Source organism: Danio rerio, chromosome 2, assembly GCF_052040795.2.
Source record: "Danio rerio strain M-AB ecotype USA chromosome 2, GRCz13ab, whole genome shotgun sequence".
NCBI classification, from domain to species: domain Eukaryota; kingdom Metazoa; phylum Chordata; class Actinopteri; order Cypriniformes; family Danionidae; genus Danio; species Danio rerio.
This window is the reverse complement of record NC_141022.1, coordinates 27,225,396-27,240,533: the sequence shown is the minus strand read 5'-3', so window position 1 is coordinate 27,240,533 and position 15,138 is coordinate 27,225,396. Positions and strand designations below refer to the sequence as shown.

At 35.5% G+C, this 15,138-nt stretch overlaps 2 protein-coding genes across 2 annotated transcripts in view; one reads left to right on the top strand and one right to left on the bottom strand.

Moving 5' to 3' along the window:
• csrnp1a (cysteine-serine-rich nuclear protein 1a) overlaps positions 1-15,138 on the bottom strand; it is an 811,199-nt gene that overhangs the window by 224,227 nt on the left and 571,834 nt on the right. The gene's annotated exons all lie outside the window — the stretch shown is intronic.
• On the top strand, positions 3,312-13,881 carry LOC147846350 (uncharacterized). The gene is made up of 17 exons (XM_087240807.1): positions 3,312-3,578; positions 4,420-4,728; positions 5,398-5,625; positions 6,294-6,521; positions 7,881-8,138; positions 8,962-9,056; positions 9,173-9,220; positions 9,702-10,080; positions 10,224-10,394; positions 10,488-10,576; positions 10,804-10,837; positions 11,215-11,309; positions 11,768-11,815; positions 11,950-12,328; positions 12,500-12,676; positions 12,787-12,875; positions 13,023-13,881. Exons 1-17 carry the CDS (start codon positions 3,461-3,463, stop codon positions 13,149-13,151), a joined length of 2,874 nt encoding a protein of 957 aa, XP_087096933.1. The 5' UTR covers positions 3,312-3,460; the 3' UTR covers positions 13,152-13,881.

Here is a 15,138-nt window from a genome sequence, read left to right as displayed (position 1 = left end):
TAAGTACGGCATTCCCAATAAAACAAAAGAGGTTCATTTTAAAATTCCTCATAAAATATATCCAATGAACAGTACTATGGCAAAGTTTTTGGAAATTGATATAGTTCATGCACATTTTGTAAAAGTGAAGACGAAACGCTGATTCACATATTTTTTAAATGTGAAAACACAAAAGTCTTTGGTTATAGCTTATATCTCAATATAGGTAAATACATTGCTTCTTCCAGACCCTTACATTCATTCATTCATTTTTTTGTCGGCTTAGTCCCTTTATTAATCCGGGGTCACCACAGCGGAATGAACCGCCAACTTATCCAGCAAGTTTTTTTACGCAGCGGATGCCCTTCTAGCCACAACCCATCTCTGGGAAACATCCACACACACATCCACACACTCATACACTACGGACAATTTAGCCAACCCAATTCACCTGTACCACATGTATTTGAACTGTGGGGGAAACCGGAGCACCCTGAGGAAACCCACGTAAAGGGAGAACATGCAAACTCCACACAGAAACACCAACTGAGCCGAGGTTCGAACCAGCAACCCAGCAACCTTTTTGCTGTGAGGCGACAGCACTACCTACTGCGCCACTGATATACCAGAGAACTACATTATTAAATTTTTTATTTTGTACGGAAAATATTTTATTCACAAACAAAAATTCTCTAATTCACAGTCTTTTTTTTCACATTTTTTAATTGAAATAGATTTTTTATTAAATCTCTTAGACTAGTTATTAACAAGAAAAGTGATAGATTCGTGTATTATTAAGTTATCTCAATAAAAAGAAAAACAATTTCCAAAATGTTGACAAGACTACGTTTAAAGGGACTTTAATTGTAAGCAAAAAGTGAGCAGTCGTGCCAAGGCAAAAAGCAGTAACGTCCACATGACCAATATTACAGCCATACTTACAGTCATATCACCCTGCAGCCCAAAACCGGTTAATCACTGAAGCTAAGCAGGGCTGAGTCTGGTTAGTACCTAGATGGGAGACCACTAGGGAACACTAGGTTGCTCTTGGAAGTGGTGTTAGTGAGGCCAACAGGGGGCGCTTAACCTGTGGTCTATGTGAGTCCTAATGCCCCAGTAAAAAGTTAAGGGGACACTACACTGTCAGTGAGCGCTGTCTTTCGGATGAGACGTTAAACCGAGGTCCTGACTCTCTGTGGTCATTAAAACTCCTATGGCACTTCTCGTGAAAGAGCAGGGGTGTAACCCCGGTGTCCTGGCCAAAGTCCCTCTATCGGCCCATACGATCATGGCCTCCCAATCATCCCTTTCCACCGAATTGGCTCTATCACTGTCTCTCCACTCCACCAATAGCTGGTGTGTGGTGAGCGCACTGGCGCCGTTGTCCTGTGGCTGCCGTCGCATCATCCAAGTGGATGCTGCACACTGGTGGTGGTGTGGAGAGACCCCCCTCATAATTGTGAAGCGCTTTGGGTGTATGGCCATACACAATAAATGCGCTATATAAATACACATTACATTACATTACATATCCTGTGCTTTGGCTGCATTTGCAAATAACTTCCAAAATATAATACATAATATATAATTAGTTAGTGTAGTTTTAAAGTAATTGTTTACAGTATTAGAATATTTGTGTTTATGCATTGTAATATGTTAAACAACATTTGCACTGATTTAGACTTAATTTTTGATATCATAGATATTTATAAAGTCATGACCTAGTTATCTGTATATCAGCAGTTACCAGACTGTATATCAACGGTTCCTAAACTTTTTCAGAGTTGGATACTTCTTCCTTTTGCATTCTCTCTTGAACTTCTACTGCAGTCACTTTTCCCATTAGGTGCAATATTTGCAATTTAGATTTTTAAAAAATCCATTGAATTATTTATCTTTATGGATTTTTTTTAAATAAATAATTTCTCAACTAAAAATAATAAGAAAAATATGCAAGTCTAGTAAAATTAGGTTTTCCATGTAACAACTAAAACCGCCAGTAGGTGGCAGTAAGACACTGTCTTAAAGACATTTGTTCAGTAACAAAGCAACGGTTGTGTTTATGAATAGGTCAATGAATCGACTCTCTCACGATTCAAAAACGATTAAGTAACGACTAGACCGATGATGTGAAAGCCAGCAGGTTGAAATGATGATCATAATTGTGGATTAAACATCTCTGTCCACATTAATTGCAGTGGATTTTATTGGGTTACAAGAAAAGGTAGGAAATGGTTTTAACTGCAAACTGTTCTGATTCATGCTGAATGCTAACACTGTCAGGGCATTCAGTCAACTAACTTTGTGCTAATAGTCAATATACTGTAGTCCCCGACTGCACTGAGTGAAAAATACAAATATTGAGGAAAAAAATAAATGATCATTTATTTTTGCTTTTAATTTACAGTCTTTGCTTGTTTGCAGGGCTTAAACTATATGTAGCTGATTGTTTGCCTATTTATGGTAGTAATTATGACAGTAAAGCAGAATATGGTAACGCCAGGCAACTTCATATTGACTATTACATACAGTAACTTCAGCGGAACAGCAGAGAACCGTAACTTAATTGGAGCATACCAAAACCAAGTCAAAGAGCGGTAACTGACAATGACAATACATTATATTTTCTTGAAGAAAAAACAATGATATTGACTCAAGATACTTTTCAAGATGGAGGTCTTTATTGTTCCTTCCAAAATTATCAATAACTTGTTTTCGTCAAAAACGAATTTACGGTCTTTTGCTTTTGCACTGCATCTTTCCTTTTAACGTTACAAGCAGAAAATGCAGAAATATGTTTCCAGACCTGTCTTTGGAAATATACAGCATATGAGATTAATATATATTTATATGAGACATATTTATCTGTGAGAAAAATATTAGTCAGTACCAAAGGCAAAGTGGATTCAGTGGACAAAATAATTTAAAACCATAACGTTACTGCAAAAATGAGTACACCCTAATGATGGTTTTAACAAAACGTTACTACAGATAAACCTCAACCACATTAGTGAGTATAAGATTGTTTGATTAAAATAAATTGTTTTCTTAAATTAAACGGTTAAAAACTTGGCTATTATTTATAAATTTATCATGTGAATACAAAAAGAAGACTCGAAAAAATGCATGACAAATTTGAATGAATTGTAAAGTGAAGCGATTTTAATGAAGCTCTCCATACCCATCACACACACACACACACACACACACACACACGAAAAAAGCCACTAAATTATTGACTATTACTTTGTATGGAAGTTTTTATGAAGTTTTAAACGGGACAATCACGTTGCAGCTTGGTTTTATTCGAATTTAGAATGTCACATTTCATCAAGTTCTAAAGATGACGTTTTGCTGAACAGGCGCCATTACTCACAATCCACTGTAGTGTGAAGATATACGAAGACTTTCTTCGTCTTTACTGACAGTTAATTGTTCGTAGATTTGTGCTTTTTAAATTGGTAACTATTTACTCTTTAAAATGTTTACATTACTCGGAGTAATTGCTTTAGTCCTGCGGGGAAGGACAGAAAACAAACCCCACTCAGATCGAGAAGAACCCGTGGAGAAAAACTCTCCACCCACGATGACCAGTGATGGTAAACCACATACCGATGCTATAAGAACACCAAAGTCTGCATATAGGGCCCTACACTCGCTATCGTTAAAGTTTTTTATTATTAATTTTAAAAGTGTATATTTTTTAAGTTTTGTTAATCAATTTTATAAAGTCTGTAACATACAGTCAATGTGTATTTAAAGTCAATTTAGTATATTTCTTCAGTTATTCTCCATATTTCCTAACCACCACGTCAAGTTTCTGGACAAACTTTAAACATTTAGATCAAGTTTGCCTGTATACAATGTTTTTTGTTTTTAGCTCTGGACAGTTTTCATCACAACTCATGTGCAGGAGATCTTTTGGTTTTATGCCTCATATATATGAAATGAATGAGCAGTATCTAATTTAATCAGCTTCAATCTGTATAGTAGTAAAGAGGCTGAATAAGCTGCTTTGAGAATTTCAATTCTGATTTAATAAATATACCAAAGTGAAAATCTGTAATGCAGTACAGTATAATAGATATTGTATTACAAAATTCAGAAATGAACTCAACATCCTACAGTTTACTACATACAGTAGCATACAAGTTCATACTGTCATGCATTTACACAAAACTGAAATTCATTCCTTTAAGCTGAATTTAAGGTGATGTTTTATTTATGATGAAATGACATGGCAACTTAATTATTTACTAATAGGAGCTGTCAAAACACAAGAAGCATGACAAACACATCCATGCATGTTGAATCCACAAAACTAAACCTCACATAGTCACTTCATAATTGTTATCATTCAATAATATGGCTAAATGATATTTCATTTATAAAATGTGAACAAAACAATCCTTAGTTATTACATATTATTTCTCTTTTTAGGTCGAGATATTGGTGATAGGACTGAACACCTGTCATCGGAGGAACTAAGCACCAGTGGTTGTCCAGTCCATGTTGACGACCACAGTGATGTCCTCCAATCTCCCATCACTGCACCGACCCTCCAAACTCCAGACCATGCTGCAGCTCAAAGTGTTGACGACGTCCCTACAGCCTGTGCCACGTCCGACTGTAGTGAGGATGATGTCCTTCAAGCTGCAGTGCCTTTGCTAGCTGACTTGTGTGCACGTGTTCTTCAGGACACTGAGCCACAGTCATGCCAGCAGCAGGATATGGAGAAAACTGTGACTGGTCAGTTTGTTCACTTCCACATTGAGTAATTCAATGAACATGCACAGATTAGACGGCAGTTTAACAGCAGTGTAATAATAAGTTTATGAGAAAAATGGCAAAACCTAGAAGTGCTTTTCTGTTTTGTCAATTGTGAATAATAACAGATTAAAACATTTGAATAAATGCCAGCCTGATTAAAATAATTAAAGAACTGGAAACACTTTACTTTAATGTTTGATTAGTTAATGTCATTTAATGTATTTGCTAACTAGAATTAAGAATGAAAATATCTTGAACAGCATTTGCTGTGAACAATGACAAATACTTACATTTCTTACCCATATTCAAAAAAGAGCAAGACAAACAGTTAGAAAAGACAATCAGCTAAAAATGATTGTACAAAATTAAGGAGCACTCTGAATATTTATTGATTTCCTTCATTGACAGAGATGTGTTTGTCAGTGCAATGTTTCAGTATTCAGAACACGACTGAGCATTTACATCCAGCAGTGTCACTTTTTCAGTGTATGTTTGTTTGACTGCGTTTTACATTTATAATGGTGGGCTGCGAGACCCCAAGTAGTCACTTCAAAATGTACAGCTTGCAATAATATGGCAAATTAATCTTACAATTATAAAATGTGAATAAAACAATCCTTAGTTATTACATATTATTTCTCTTTTTAGGTCGAGAAATTGATGATTGGACTCAATACCTGTCATCGGAGGAACCAAGCACCAGTGGCTGTCCAGTCCATGTTGACGACCACAGTGTTGTCCTCTATTCTCCCGACTGTAGTGAGGATGATGTCCTTCAAGCTGCAGTGCCTTTGCTAGCTAACTTGTGTGCACGTGTTCTTCGGGACACTGAGCCACAGTCATGCCAGCTACAGAATTTGGAGAAAACAGTGATCGGTCAGTTTGCTAATTCACCATTAAGTAATTCAATGAACATGCACAGATTAGACGGCAATTTAACAGCAGTGTAATAATAAGTTTGTGAGAAAAATGGCAAAACTTAGAAGTGCTTTTCTGTTATGTCAATTGCGAATAATAACAAATTAAAACATTTGAATAAATGCCTGCCTGATTAAAATAATTAAAGAACTGGAAACACTTTACTTTAATGTTTGATTAGTTAATGTTATTTAATGTATTTGCTAACTAGAATTAAGAATGAAAACATCATGAACAGCATTTGCTGTGAACAATGACAAATACTTACATTTCTTACCCATATTTAAAAAAGAGCAAGACAAACAGTTAGAAAAGACAATCAGCTAAAAATGATTGTACAAAATTAAGGAGCACTCTGAATATTTATTGATTTCCTTCATTGACAGAGATGTGTTTGTCAGTGCAATATTTCAGTATTCAGAACACGACTGAGCATTTACATCCAGCAGTGTCACTTTTTCAGTGTATGTTTGTTTGACTGGGTTTTACATTTATAATGGTGGGCTGCGAGACCCCAAGTAGTCACTTCAAAATGTACAGCTTGCATTAATATGGCTAATTAATCTTACAATTATCAAATGTGAATAAAACAATCCTTAGTTATTACATATTATTTCTCTTTTTAGGTCGAGAAATTGATGATTGGACTGAATACCTGTCATCGGAGGAACCAAGCACCAGTGGCTGTCCAGTCCATGTTGACGACCACAGTGTTGTCCTCTATTCTCCCGACTGCAGTGAGGATGATGTCCTTCAAGTTGCAGTGCCTTTGCTAGCTAACTTGTGTGCACGTGTTCTTCGGGACACTGAGCCACAGTCATGCCAGCTACAGAATTTGGAGAAAACAGTGATCGGTCAGTTTGCTAATTCACCATTAAGTAATTCAATGAACATGCACAGATTAGACGGCAATTTAATATTAGTGTATCAATAAATGGTTTGATTCATTTACGCTTCAGTTAGGGAGAAATGTTTAAAATAGCTTCTTTTTTAATATTATTATTTTATTTAAGAAAATCAAACATTTAAAACTCAAATCAAAGTTGGAAACACTTCACAATAATGTTCCAATAGTTCATGTTAGTTAATGTATTTATGAAATAAGAATTAAAAATACTTGCACTGCATCAACATTTACTAATGTATTAATAAAATCTAAGGTTATTTATTTAAAGAGATGGTCCACCAAAATTATAATCTTCTATCATTTATTCACTCTTGACTCCATGTTTTGCTGTTTTGTTGAACAGAAAAGAAGATATATTGAAGAATGTTGAAAGCCTGTAACCATTGACATCCATAGTAGAAAAAAAATACTATTAAAGTCAATGGTTACAGGTTTCAACATTCTCTGAAGCATCTTCTTTTCTGTTAAAAAAATCAAACAATAAAAAACTCTGAATTGTTTGGAATAAATCAAGGGTCAGTAAATGATGACGGATATTACGGCTGTATTTTCTGTACTACTGTACTACTATAGTTGAAGTAAGAATTATTAGCCCCTCTGAATTATTAACCCCTCTGATTATTTGTTTTCCCAATTTCTGCTTAACAAAGAGCAGATTTTTTTCAACACATTTCTAAACATAAAAGTTTTAATAACTAATTTCTAATAACTGATTTATTTTATCTTTGCCATTATGACAGTAAATAATATTTGACTAGATATTTTTCAAGACACTTCTATACAGCTTAAAGTTACATTTGAAGGCTTAACTAGGTTAATTAGGTTTACTAGGCAGGTAGGTTAGGGTAGTTAACCAAGTTATTGTATAACGATGGTTTGTTCTGTGGACTATCGAAAAAACAAAGAAGCTTAAAGGGGCTAATAATTTTGTCCCTAAAATGGTGATCAAAAAATTAAAAACTGCTTTTATTCTAGCCAAAATAAAACAAATAAGACTTTCTCTAGAAGAAAAAATATTATCAGACATACTGTGAAAATTTCCTTGCTCTGTTAAACATAATTTGGGAAATATATAAAAAAGAAAAAAAATCAATGGGGGGCTAATAATTCTGACTTCAACTGTACATGTACTATATTTCATACATGTATGTTTAATTGACAGTTTTTTGCATTGATAATGGCGGGCTACAACACCCCAAATAGTCACTTCAAAATGTACAGCACACTTTAACATGGCTAATTAACATTTCATTAAAAAAAGTTAAATAAAACAATCCTTAGTTATTACATATTTTTCTCTTTTTAGGTCGAGATATTGATGATAGGACTGAATACCTGTTATCGGAGGAACTAAGCACCAGTGGTTGTCCAGTCCGTGTTGACGACCACAGTGATGTCCTCCAATCTCCCAGCACTGAACTGACCCTCCAAACTCCAGACCATGCTGCAGCTCAAAGTGTTGACGACGTCCCTACAGCCTGTGCCACGTCCAACTGTAGTGAGGATGATGTCCTTCAAGCTGCAGTGCCATCAGTTCCTCAGGAGAAGGAGAAAACAATTTTCGGTAAGTTTGCTACCTTGACACTCATTCAGTAATTCAGTGAACATTTACAGTTTTACTTCAGTTTAGTAGGGTGTAAGGATAAATAGTTCTGTTCAATTTTATTACAGTTTGAAATAAAAAAAACAAGCAAAACTTAAAAAATGCTTGTGATTTTTGTTTACCGTTTATTACTATTAAAAAAGTAAAAGTTAGAGGACTAATAATGTGACAAAAGGTGAATTCTACATAAATCAATATACAAATAAATTAGAATATATATTAGGATTTTTCAGTCATTAAAAATAATGGACAATAATTATTAAACCTTTGCTGCATGAATAAAAATAAAACTAAAAACTCTGCCAAATGTTATCTGACAGAAGAAAACACCAGTAACATTTACGTTTCTAATGAAACATTTTTCACCTGTATTCAGAAAATGCTGAATTCTGGAACACTGTGAATATTTGTGAAGTTGTTGTACTCACTCTTGTTCATTCATGCACACAGATGTGTTTGTCAGTGCAGTGTTGCAGAAGAGCACTACTGAGCATTTACATCCAGCAGTGTCACTTTTCCCCTCAAATGTCTTTTTGTCCATATTTTGTACACACTGACTGAACTTAAAGTCCTGTACCGAAATGGTTTGGTGCGAATAGTTAGACCCCTACAGTTTAATGGGCTGTGCTTCAGACTGACTTCAATATACAGATTGTTTAAATGTTGTTGATAACTAGTATTCAGCTAATTTGTCTTTAGAAAATAAAAAGTAGCTCTTAATTGGATTTAGTAGTAGTAAGTGCTGTCACATTTTATTCCCTCATCTCTGATTTCTCTTTAACAGTCATCAATTCACGCCAATATGAAGTTGGTGATGAGCTCGGTGAAGGAGGTTTTGGAACCGTCTATGCAGCGACTCGTTTGGATGATGGACTTCAGGTATGGATCTGAACAGCAATATTAATCTAGCCAATCATTTTTGTCCTGTTATTCTGGTCTCACCATTGCCTTTGCTCATAATTCTAACACATCCTCTCTTTTGTTTTGTTGATCAGGTTGCAGTGAAATACTGCTCGATGTTCGACACAACGTTCATCCGCATTGTAAGAAAACTGTGCTCTCTGTTTCTCCTCTGTTCCACAATTTTACATTTCAAACACGTCATGCTAACATTAAAGGATGAGTTCACCCATAAATAAAGTTATGTTATTACTTTCCCCTTATGTCATTCCAACCCCCCGAGACCTTTATTCATCTTCAGAACACAAGTTTAAATATTTTTGATTAAATCCTAGAGATCAACTCTACATACAAAGCTTCAAGAACACTTTTAAGACTAAAAAACAAAGGTTTTGGTTCCTTTTCTGGACTTTGAGCATCTCATTGCTATTGATGAAGGATGAGGGATTTGTGTTGCTAAGATGAAAGAAGCTCTCAGAGTAATGAAACAACATGACGGTTTTTAATAACTTAATTGTGTGAATTAATTCTTTAATCACAGACAGCAAATGATATTTTAGTAGACAATCATCTGATTTCAATTCTTTTACCACTGATTCATCATAAAAACCTTCTTTCTTCTAGGATGGTTTTGCTCAACCACTTCCAATAGAAATTGTTCTTCAAACCCTTGTGAATCAAGGCCCAAGGGTTCCTGAAATTATTGAGCTTCTGGACTGGAAGGTGGACAGTGACTTCTACTGCATGGTCCTGGAACGGCCCATACCCTGTCAGCCCTTGAACAATTTCATAGAAAGCTATGTTGGGTCCATTGATGAAGATGACATACGGTTCATCATGAAACAGGTCGTATTCGCAGCTCAAACTTGCTGCCAAAGAAAAGTGTTACACCGAGATATCAAGCTGGAGAACCTTCTGATCAACCCGGACACCCTTGAGGTCAAATTGATTGACTTCGGGTGCGGGGATATCCTCGAAGATGAGGCTTACACAGACTATTCTGGTACGTATAATCCCTTTAAACTGTGGTGATGACTTGAGCTCTCATGAAGTAATTCACTGTTGTGAATCAACAGAATTCTTGCTTAGTAATGAATATTCAATTAAACATGCCTTGTTAACTGAAACAAAATCTCTTTCCTCCAGGCACAGCGGAGTATCGTCCTCCTGAGTTTCTGGAGACTGGCAAATACCACGGAGAACCAGCGACAGTGTGGTCTCTCGGAATAGTCTTGTTTGTAATGCTTTTCTGGAAGTTTCCAACAAGACGAGAACTGAATACGATCATGAATAAAGACATAGAAGGCCTGTCAGAAGGTGAGATCTTCCTTTCAGCACAGAACAGTTGTAATTTAAATTACTAAAAAATAAATTTCAAGGTGATCATGTCTCTCTCTTCTTTCTGCACAGAATGCTGCGATTTTATGCGCTGTTGTCTCAAGATAGACCCCAGAGAGCGGATTAAACTGGAGCGACTCAACCGCCACAGCTGGATTAAGGTAAATACATGTTAATGAGTTTAATATTTTTGATTTGATAAGTTAGTAGACAATATGCATTAGATTTACAGTTTTATGTAAAGCTGTATAGTCAGTCCTAATACACTATCTTATATTCATTCTTCATGTTCTTTAATGTCCACTTTCTTTACTTTAGGCATGTTGCCTATATTTGTTTTATGCAGGTTGTGTGATGACACTAAATATGATTTCTGTTTCTGTTTCAGACCAACGAAGAGAAGAAGAGCAGCGAAATAATGGGTCAGTTTGGTAGTTAACCCAGCACACGCATGCACACACACACTTTTATGGCAATGTCTTTATTAATGTCAATATTTAATCAGCACTCAAATGTTTTATGTGTTTTGTTTAATAATAGATGATAAATAGCACAACGGTTTTTCCACATTCAACAAGATTTCATTGTTCATTTGTTTATGTGTGTGTGTTGAATATGTATATTTTACATGAAGCATAACTATTTCTATAACTACTACAGTTCATTTAAACTGTCCTGTTTTGTGTTAATTTAAGTACAAATACTGAGTGCGTATATGAATCAGACAATAGTCTTGGATTAAATAAACTCTCTACTGATTGACATTTTATATCAACATCTTTAATTTTTCTTTTGACAGTCATCAACTCATCCTCTTATGAACTTGGCGTTCTGCTGGGTAAAGGAGGCTTTGGACTTGTTCAAGCTGCAACCCGACTAGAGGATGGCCTTCAGGTATCATCAATTTTCATCAATTATTATCTTTATCACCGCTTTATATCAGAGTATCAGAGAAAAAATAATAGAAAGATATGTGATTCTTATTTTTGGGCTAAATTAAACTGCTTCTTTGTTAAACTGTTCAGTGTTAATGACTGAAAATCAGCCTGATCTCAAGAGAAAACTGAACTATTTTAGCTTTTGTCACTTAGTGGCTAATTGGTATGAATTTATGAGTTCATTCGTATGAAAATGATTTTTAAAATGATGCGTGGCACCAAACTCCAGCCCTAAACCCAAATGTCAACCTGGATAAGCAAATCACAAGAATGAGATTGTACAAATTCAGACGAATCAGCCACTAAATCAAAAAGTGACAAATTGCCATGAGATAGCATTGGACAAATGTGAACTCTGAACACAATAATTGTGTATAATTCTATAACACATGCTTTCTTTGTTCTGTTGAGCAGGTGGCAATTAAAACTGCCTACACCGAGAACGTCAAGTTCATCGACATTGTAAGTATGCTGTGCTCTTCAACTCTCATTCACTGTTTCACTTTAAGTATCTATAAATCACTAGACAAACTGTAATTGTCATCATGTTTTACACAATATCCATCCAATCATCTTAACAAATATATTTCTTCCAGGACGGCTATCCGGAATCACTTCCAATGGAGGTTGCTCTTTTAGTTCTTGCAAACCAAGAGCCCGCAATACAGGAAATAATTAAGCTTTTGGACTGGCGCGTGGATGAGGACGAGTACATCATGGTCCTAGAGCGGCCCATGCCCTCTGAAGAGCTGCTCTCCTTTCTCCTGCGCCAAGAGTCGATCATCGATGAGGATGGGGCACGGTTGATCATGTGGCAGGTAATATTTGCAGCTCAAACGTGCTGCAGACGCAAAGTGTTTCATCGCGATATCAAGATGGAGAACATCCTGATCAACCCGGACACCCTCGAAATCAAATTGATCGACTTTGGATGCGGGGAAATCCTCACCGATGCTCCTTACACAAGTTTTGCTGGTATGTATGATCCCTTAAACTGTGAAGTGAGTCTCAAACTGTAGTGATGAGTTCACAATAGACTCTGAGCGAGTCAAGCTCTCACATAGCATCATAGAATGGAGTCCACTAATCGATTAATACTGTCGATCTGGTGACTAATGACTAATGGTTAAAACCTCTCTCATTCAGGCACAGATGACTATGTCCCACCTGAGTATCGGATAACTGGCGAGTACCACGGTAAGACAACGACAGTGTGGTCTCTTGGGCTACTCCTTTATGTGATGATGTGTGGAGATTTTCCAAATCGACACGACCTGCAAATGATCAGACGTAACATCTGGACCAAAGATCACTTGACAAAAGGTAAAATCTCTATTTGGGTCAAGGAAAGAGGTCAATCTGAATAATACAAACTATTATTTATTAATTAAGTTGTGCAGTAAATCTGAGCTCTCTCTCTTCTTTCTGCACAGAATGCTGTGATTTGATCCGCTGCTGTCTCCAGATCGAGCCAGAGCAGCGAATTGAACTTGAGAAACTGAGTCTCCATGACTGGTTTACGGTATTATTTACATTCTGAACATTCATTAATATTTGCACTCTTTTTATGCATCTTCCTAAATTTGCATAATTGTTTAAAAATCTTTTTTAGATGTTCTTTGGTTAATAATGCATTAAATAGCAGACCTCAATTTTGTTTTTGTTTCAGCCTGAAGACGTGGAAAGACCTGCACCCGAGAACCGCATCGTCCATCAGCAGTCAGAGGATCCCTCATTTTTTAATATTCCCTTCTTTTTACTTGTTAGTTTTTTCTTTAGATATTATTGTATATTTTAGTATGACTGATGATAGTAGTTTAAAAAAAACATAAACACTTAAAAAAGGAAGTTGTAGCCAGCCATGACAGCAACCCTGTGCCACCTCAAAACCAGAAATCTTCAAGACCCCAGACTCAGAGACACAGGGACTGATTCATCAGCTGTTACGGCATCCCCATTTTTTATTGTATTTTTTATTAATTTATTTTATCAATAAATATTTTGTTATTTTGTGGAAATAATAATGGTAGTTGTGCAATAAAAAATAAAAAAAAATGTTCGGCGACCATGTAAGCAACCCAGTGCCGAATGAAGAAATTCTATGTGAAACACACCATAGTGATGTGCAGAGCTCTCAACCACTGCAAGACGAATGGACAATATGCACATCAACCATGTACATGGTACATGCTGAACTGTACATACAAATTACCTACATTTTTAAAATATAAAGTGAACAGGAAGTGTTTGTGGAACAACAGTGTTGCAACGGAACATAAAAGATCTTTGCCAGGGAACGGAAAACTATTGCGAGGGAAAACAAAACCCTGGGAGGTAACGCAAAAACTTAAAAATAGATATTTTCCTCCCACTGAGTTTTTTTTCCCACCATTATGTCCCTTCTGGGTCTCAGTAAAATAGAAGGTACCAAACTGTATGTTCAATGTTCACTGTAATGTGATGTTTACTGTTGTATTGTATGTACATTTTCTTTTTGTTCAATAAAAAATATTGCACTCAGAAATGGCATCTCCATTTTTTCATTTCACTTCTTTTTTTACTACTTTAGTCTTAAACTTTACAAAATTACTAATGACAGTAATGCTATAAAAATAAATAAAATAATAAAAGAAAAAAAAGTTGTACGATGGCCATAATAGTAACCCAGTGCTAAGTTAAATTCGTCATTGTTTTAAATGTATAAATTATATTAATTATTTTATTGTATATTTTATTTAGAAATATTATATCAAATTAAAGCATATATTAGTGGTGCACGGCATTTACCCACCAGTCAACCTCAAACAATTCACCCAACAAGTTTCTTTTAATTCACCCAACTTTTAATTTCAGCATTAGTACAGTCCGCTAAATCAATAAGCTGACAATAAGACCTTGAAAATAGTGCCTTTTCAAAAATTTTATTCAGAAGAAAATTCTCCCTTACCAACTTCGGTGATAGCCAGAGAAAATATAGAAATAAAGAAACAGCTTTGGTTTGAAAATAACAGAAAAGATGTGAAGGTGGCAGATCTAATTCAGAAGAAAACATTGCATTGGTGCAGAATATACAATCCTTAAACAAACCTCTGAAACATAGTAAACCTACAGTATCTCTTGCCACACCATAAAGCATGGTCAGTGACTGATAGAGGAAACACGTAATTCATGGATAGTGGCATTAATGAAGAGGCGGATTTAGCTTAAAACGGGACCTAAATTGAGACCAAATCCTAAGTGTTGATAAGACAATTACATTATCTGTAAACTTGAAGCCATTAATAGGTAAAGCGGCAGTAAGTAAGGCCTATAAAGGAGTGGGAAGACATGACATCTGGGAGCATTAGATGAGTTAAACCAAAACATAATCTAATGTATGTTAGCTGACCAGAAGTAAAACTTAAAGTTGGGTAGAGATAACCCCACACAGTTTACAATTTTCAAGTAATAGTTTAAGATAACAAGGTACTTTACCATGCCACAGAAAGGGTGTAACAATTTGGTCAATGGACTTAAAAAAGCTATTTGGCAAAAACAACGGAATACGCTAAAATAAAAATAATAATTTAGGGAGAATATTCATTTTGACTGTGTTAATTCTTCCAATTAAGGAAGAAATGAAGATTGCGCCACCTTTGGGGGTTGAAGTGGATTTTATACTCTTTAAAGTGTGAAGTTAATATATATATTCAAATTGTATGTATATAATCTGCTTGTAGACTTGCATACCATTAGAAGAATTACCATATCACAAGAACTGGATAAGTTATATAGTTACAAGGTTT

Excerpts from the sequence above, each read along its gene's own strand:
- LOC147846350 (XM_087240807.1), top strand. The coding sequence starts at position 3,461 with ATGTTTACATTACTCGGAGTAATTGCTTTAGTCCTGCGGGGAAGGACA. Across the intron at positions 9,057-9,172 it reads GTTTGGATGATGGACTTCAG|GTTGCAGTGAAATACTGCTC; the intron begins GTATGGATCTGA and ends TTTGTTGATCAG. Across the intron at positions 10,577-10,803 it reads ACCGCCACAGCTGGATTAAG|ACCAACGAAGAGAAGAAGAG; the intron begins GTAAATACATGT and ends TTTCTGTTTCAG.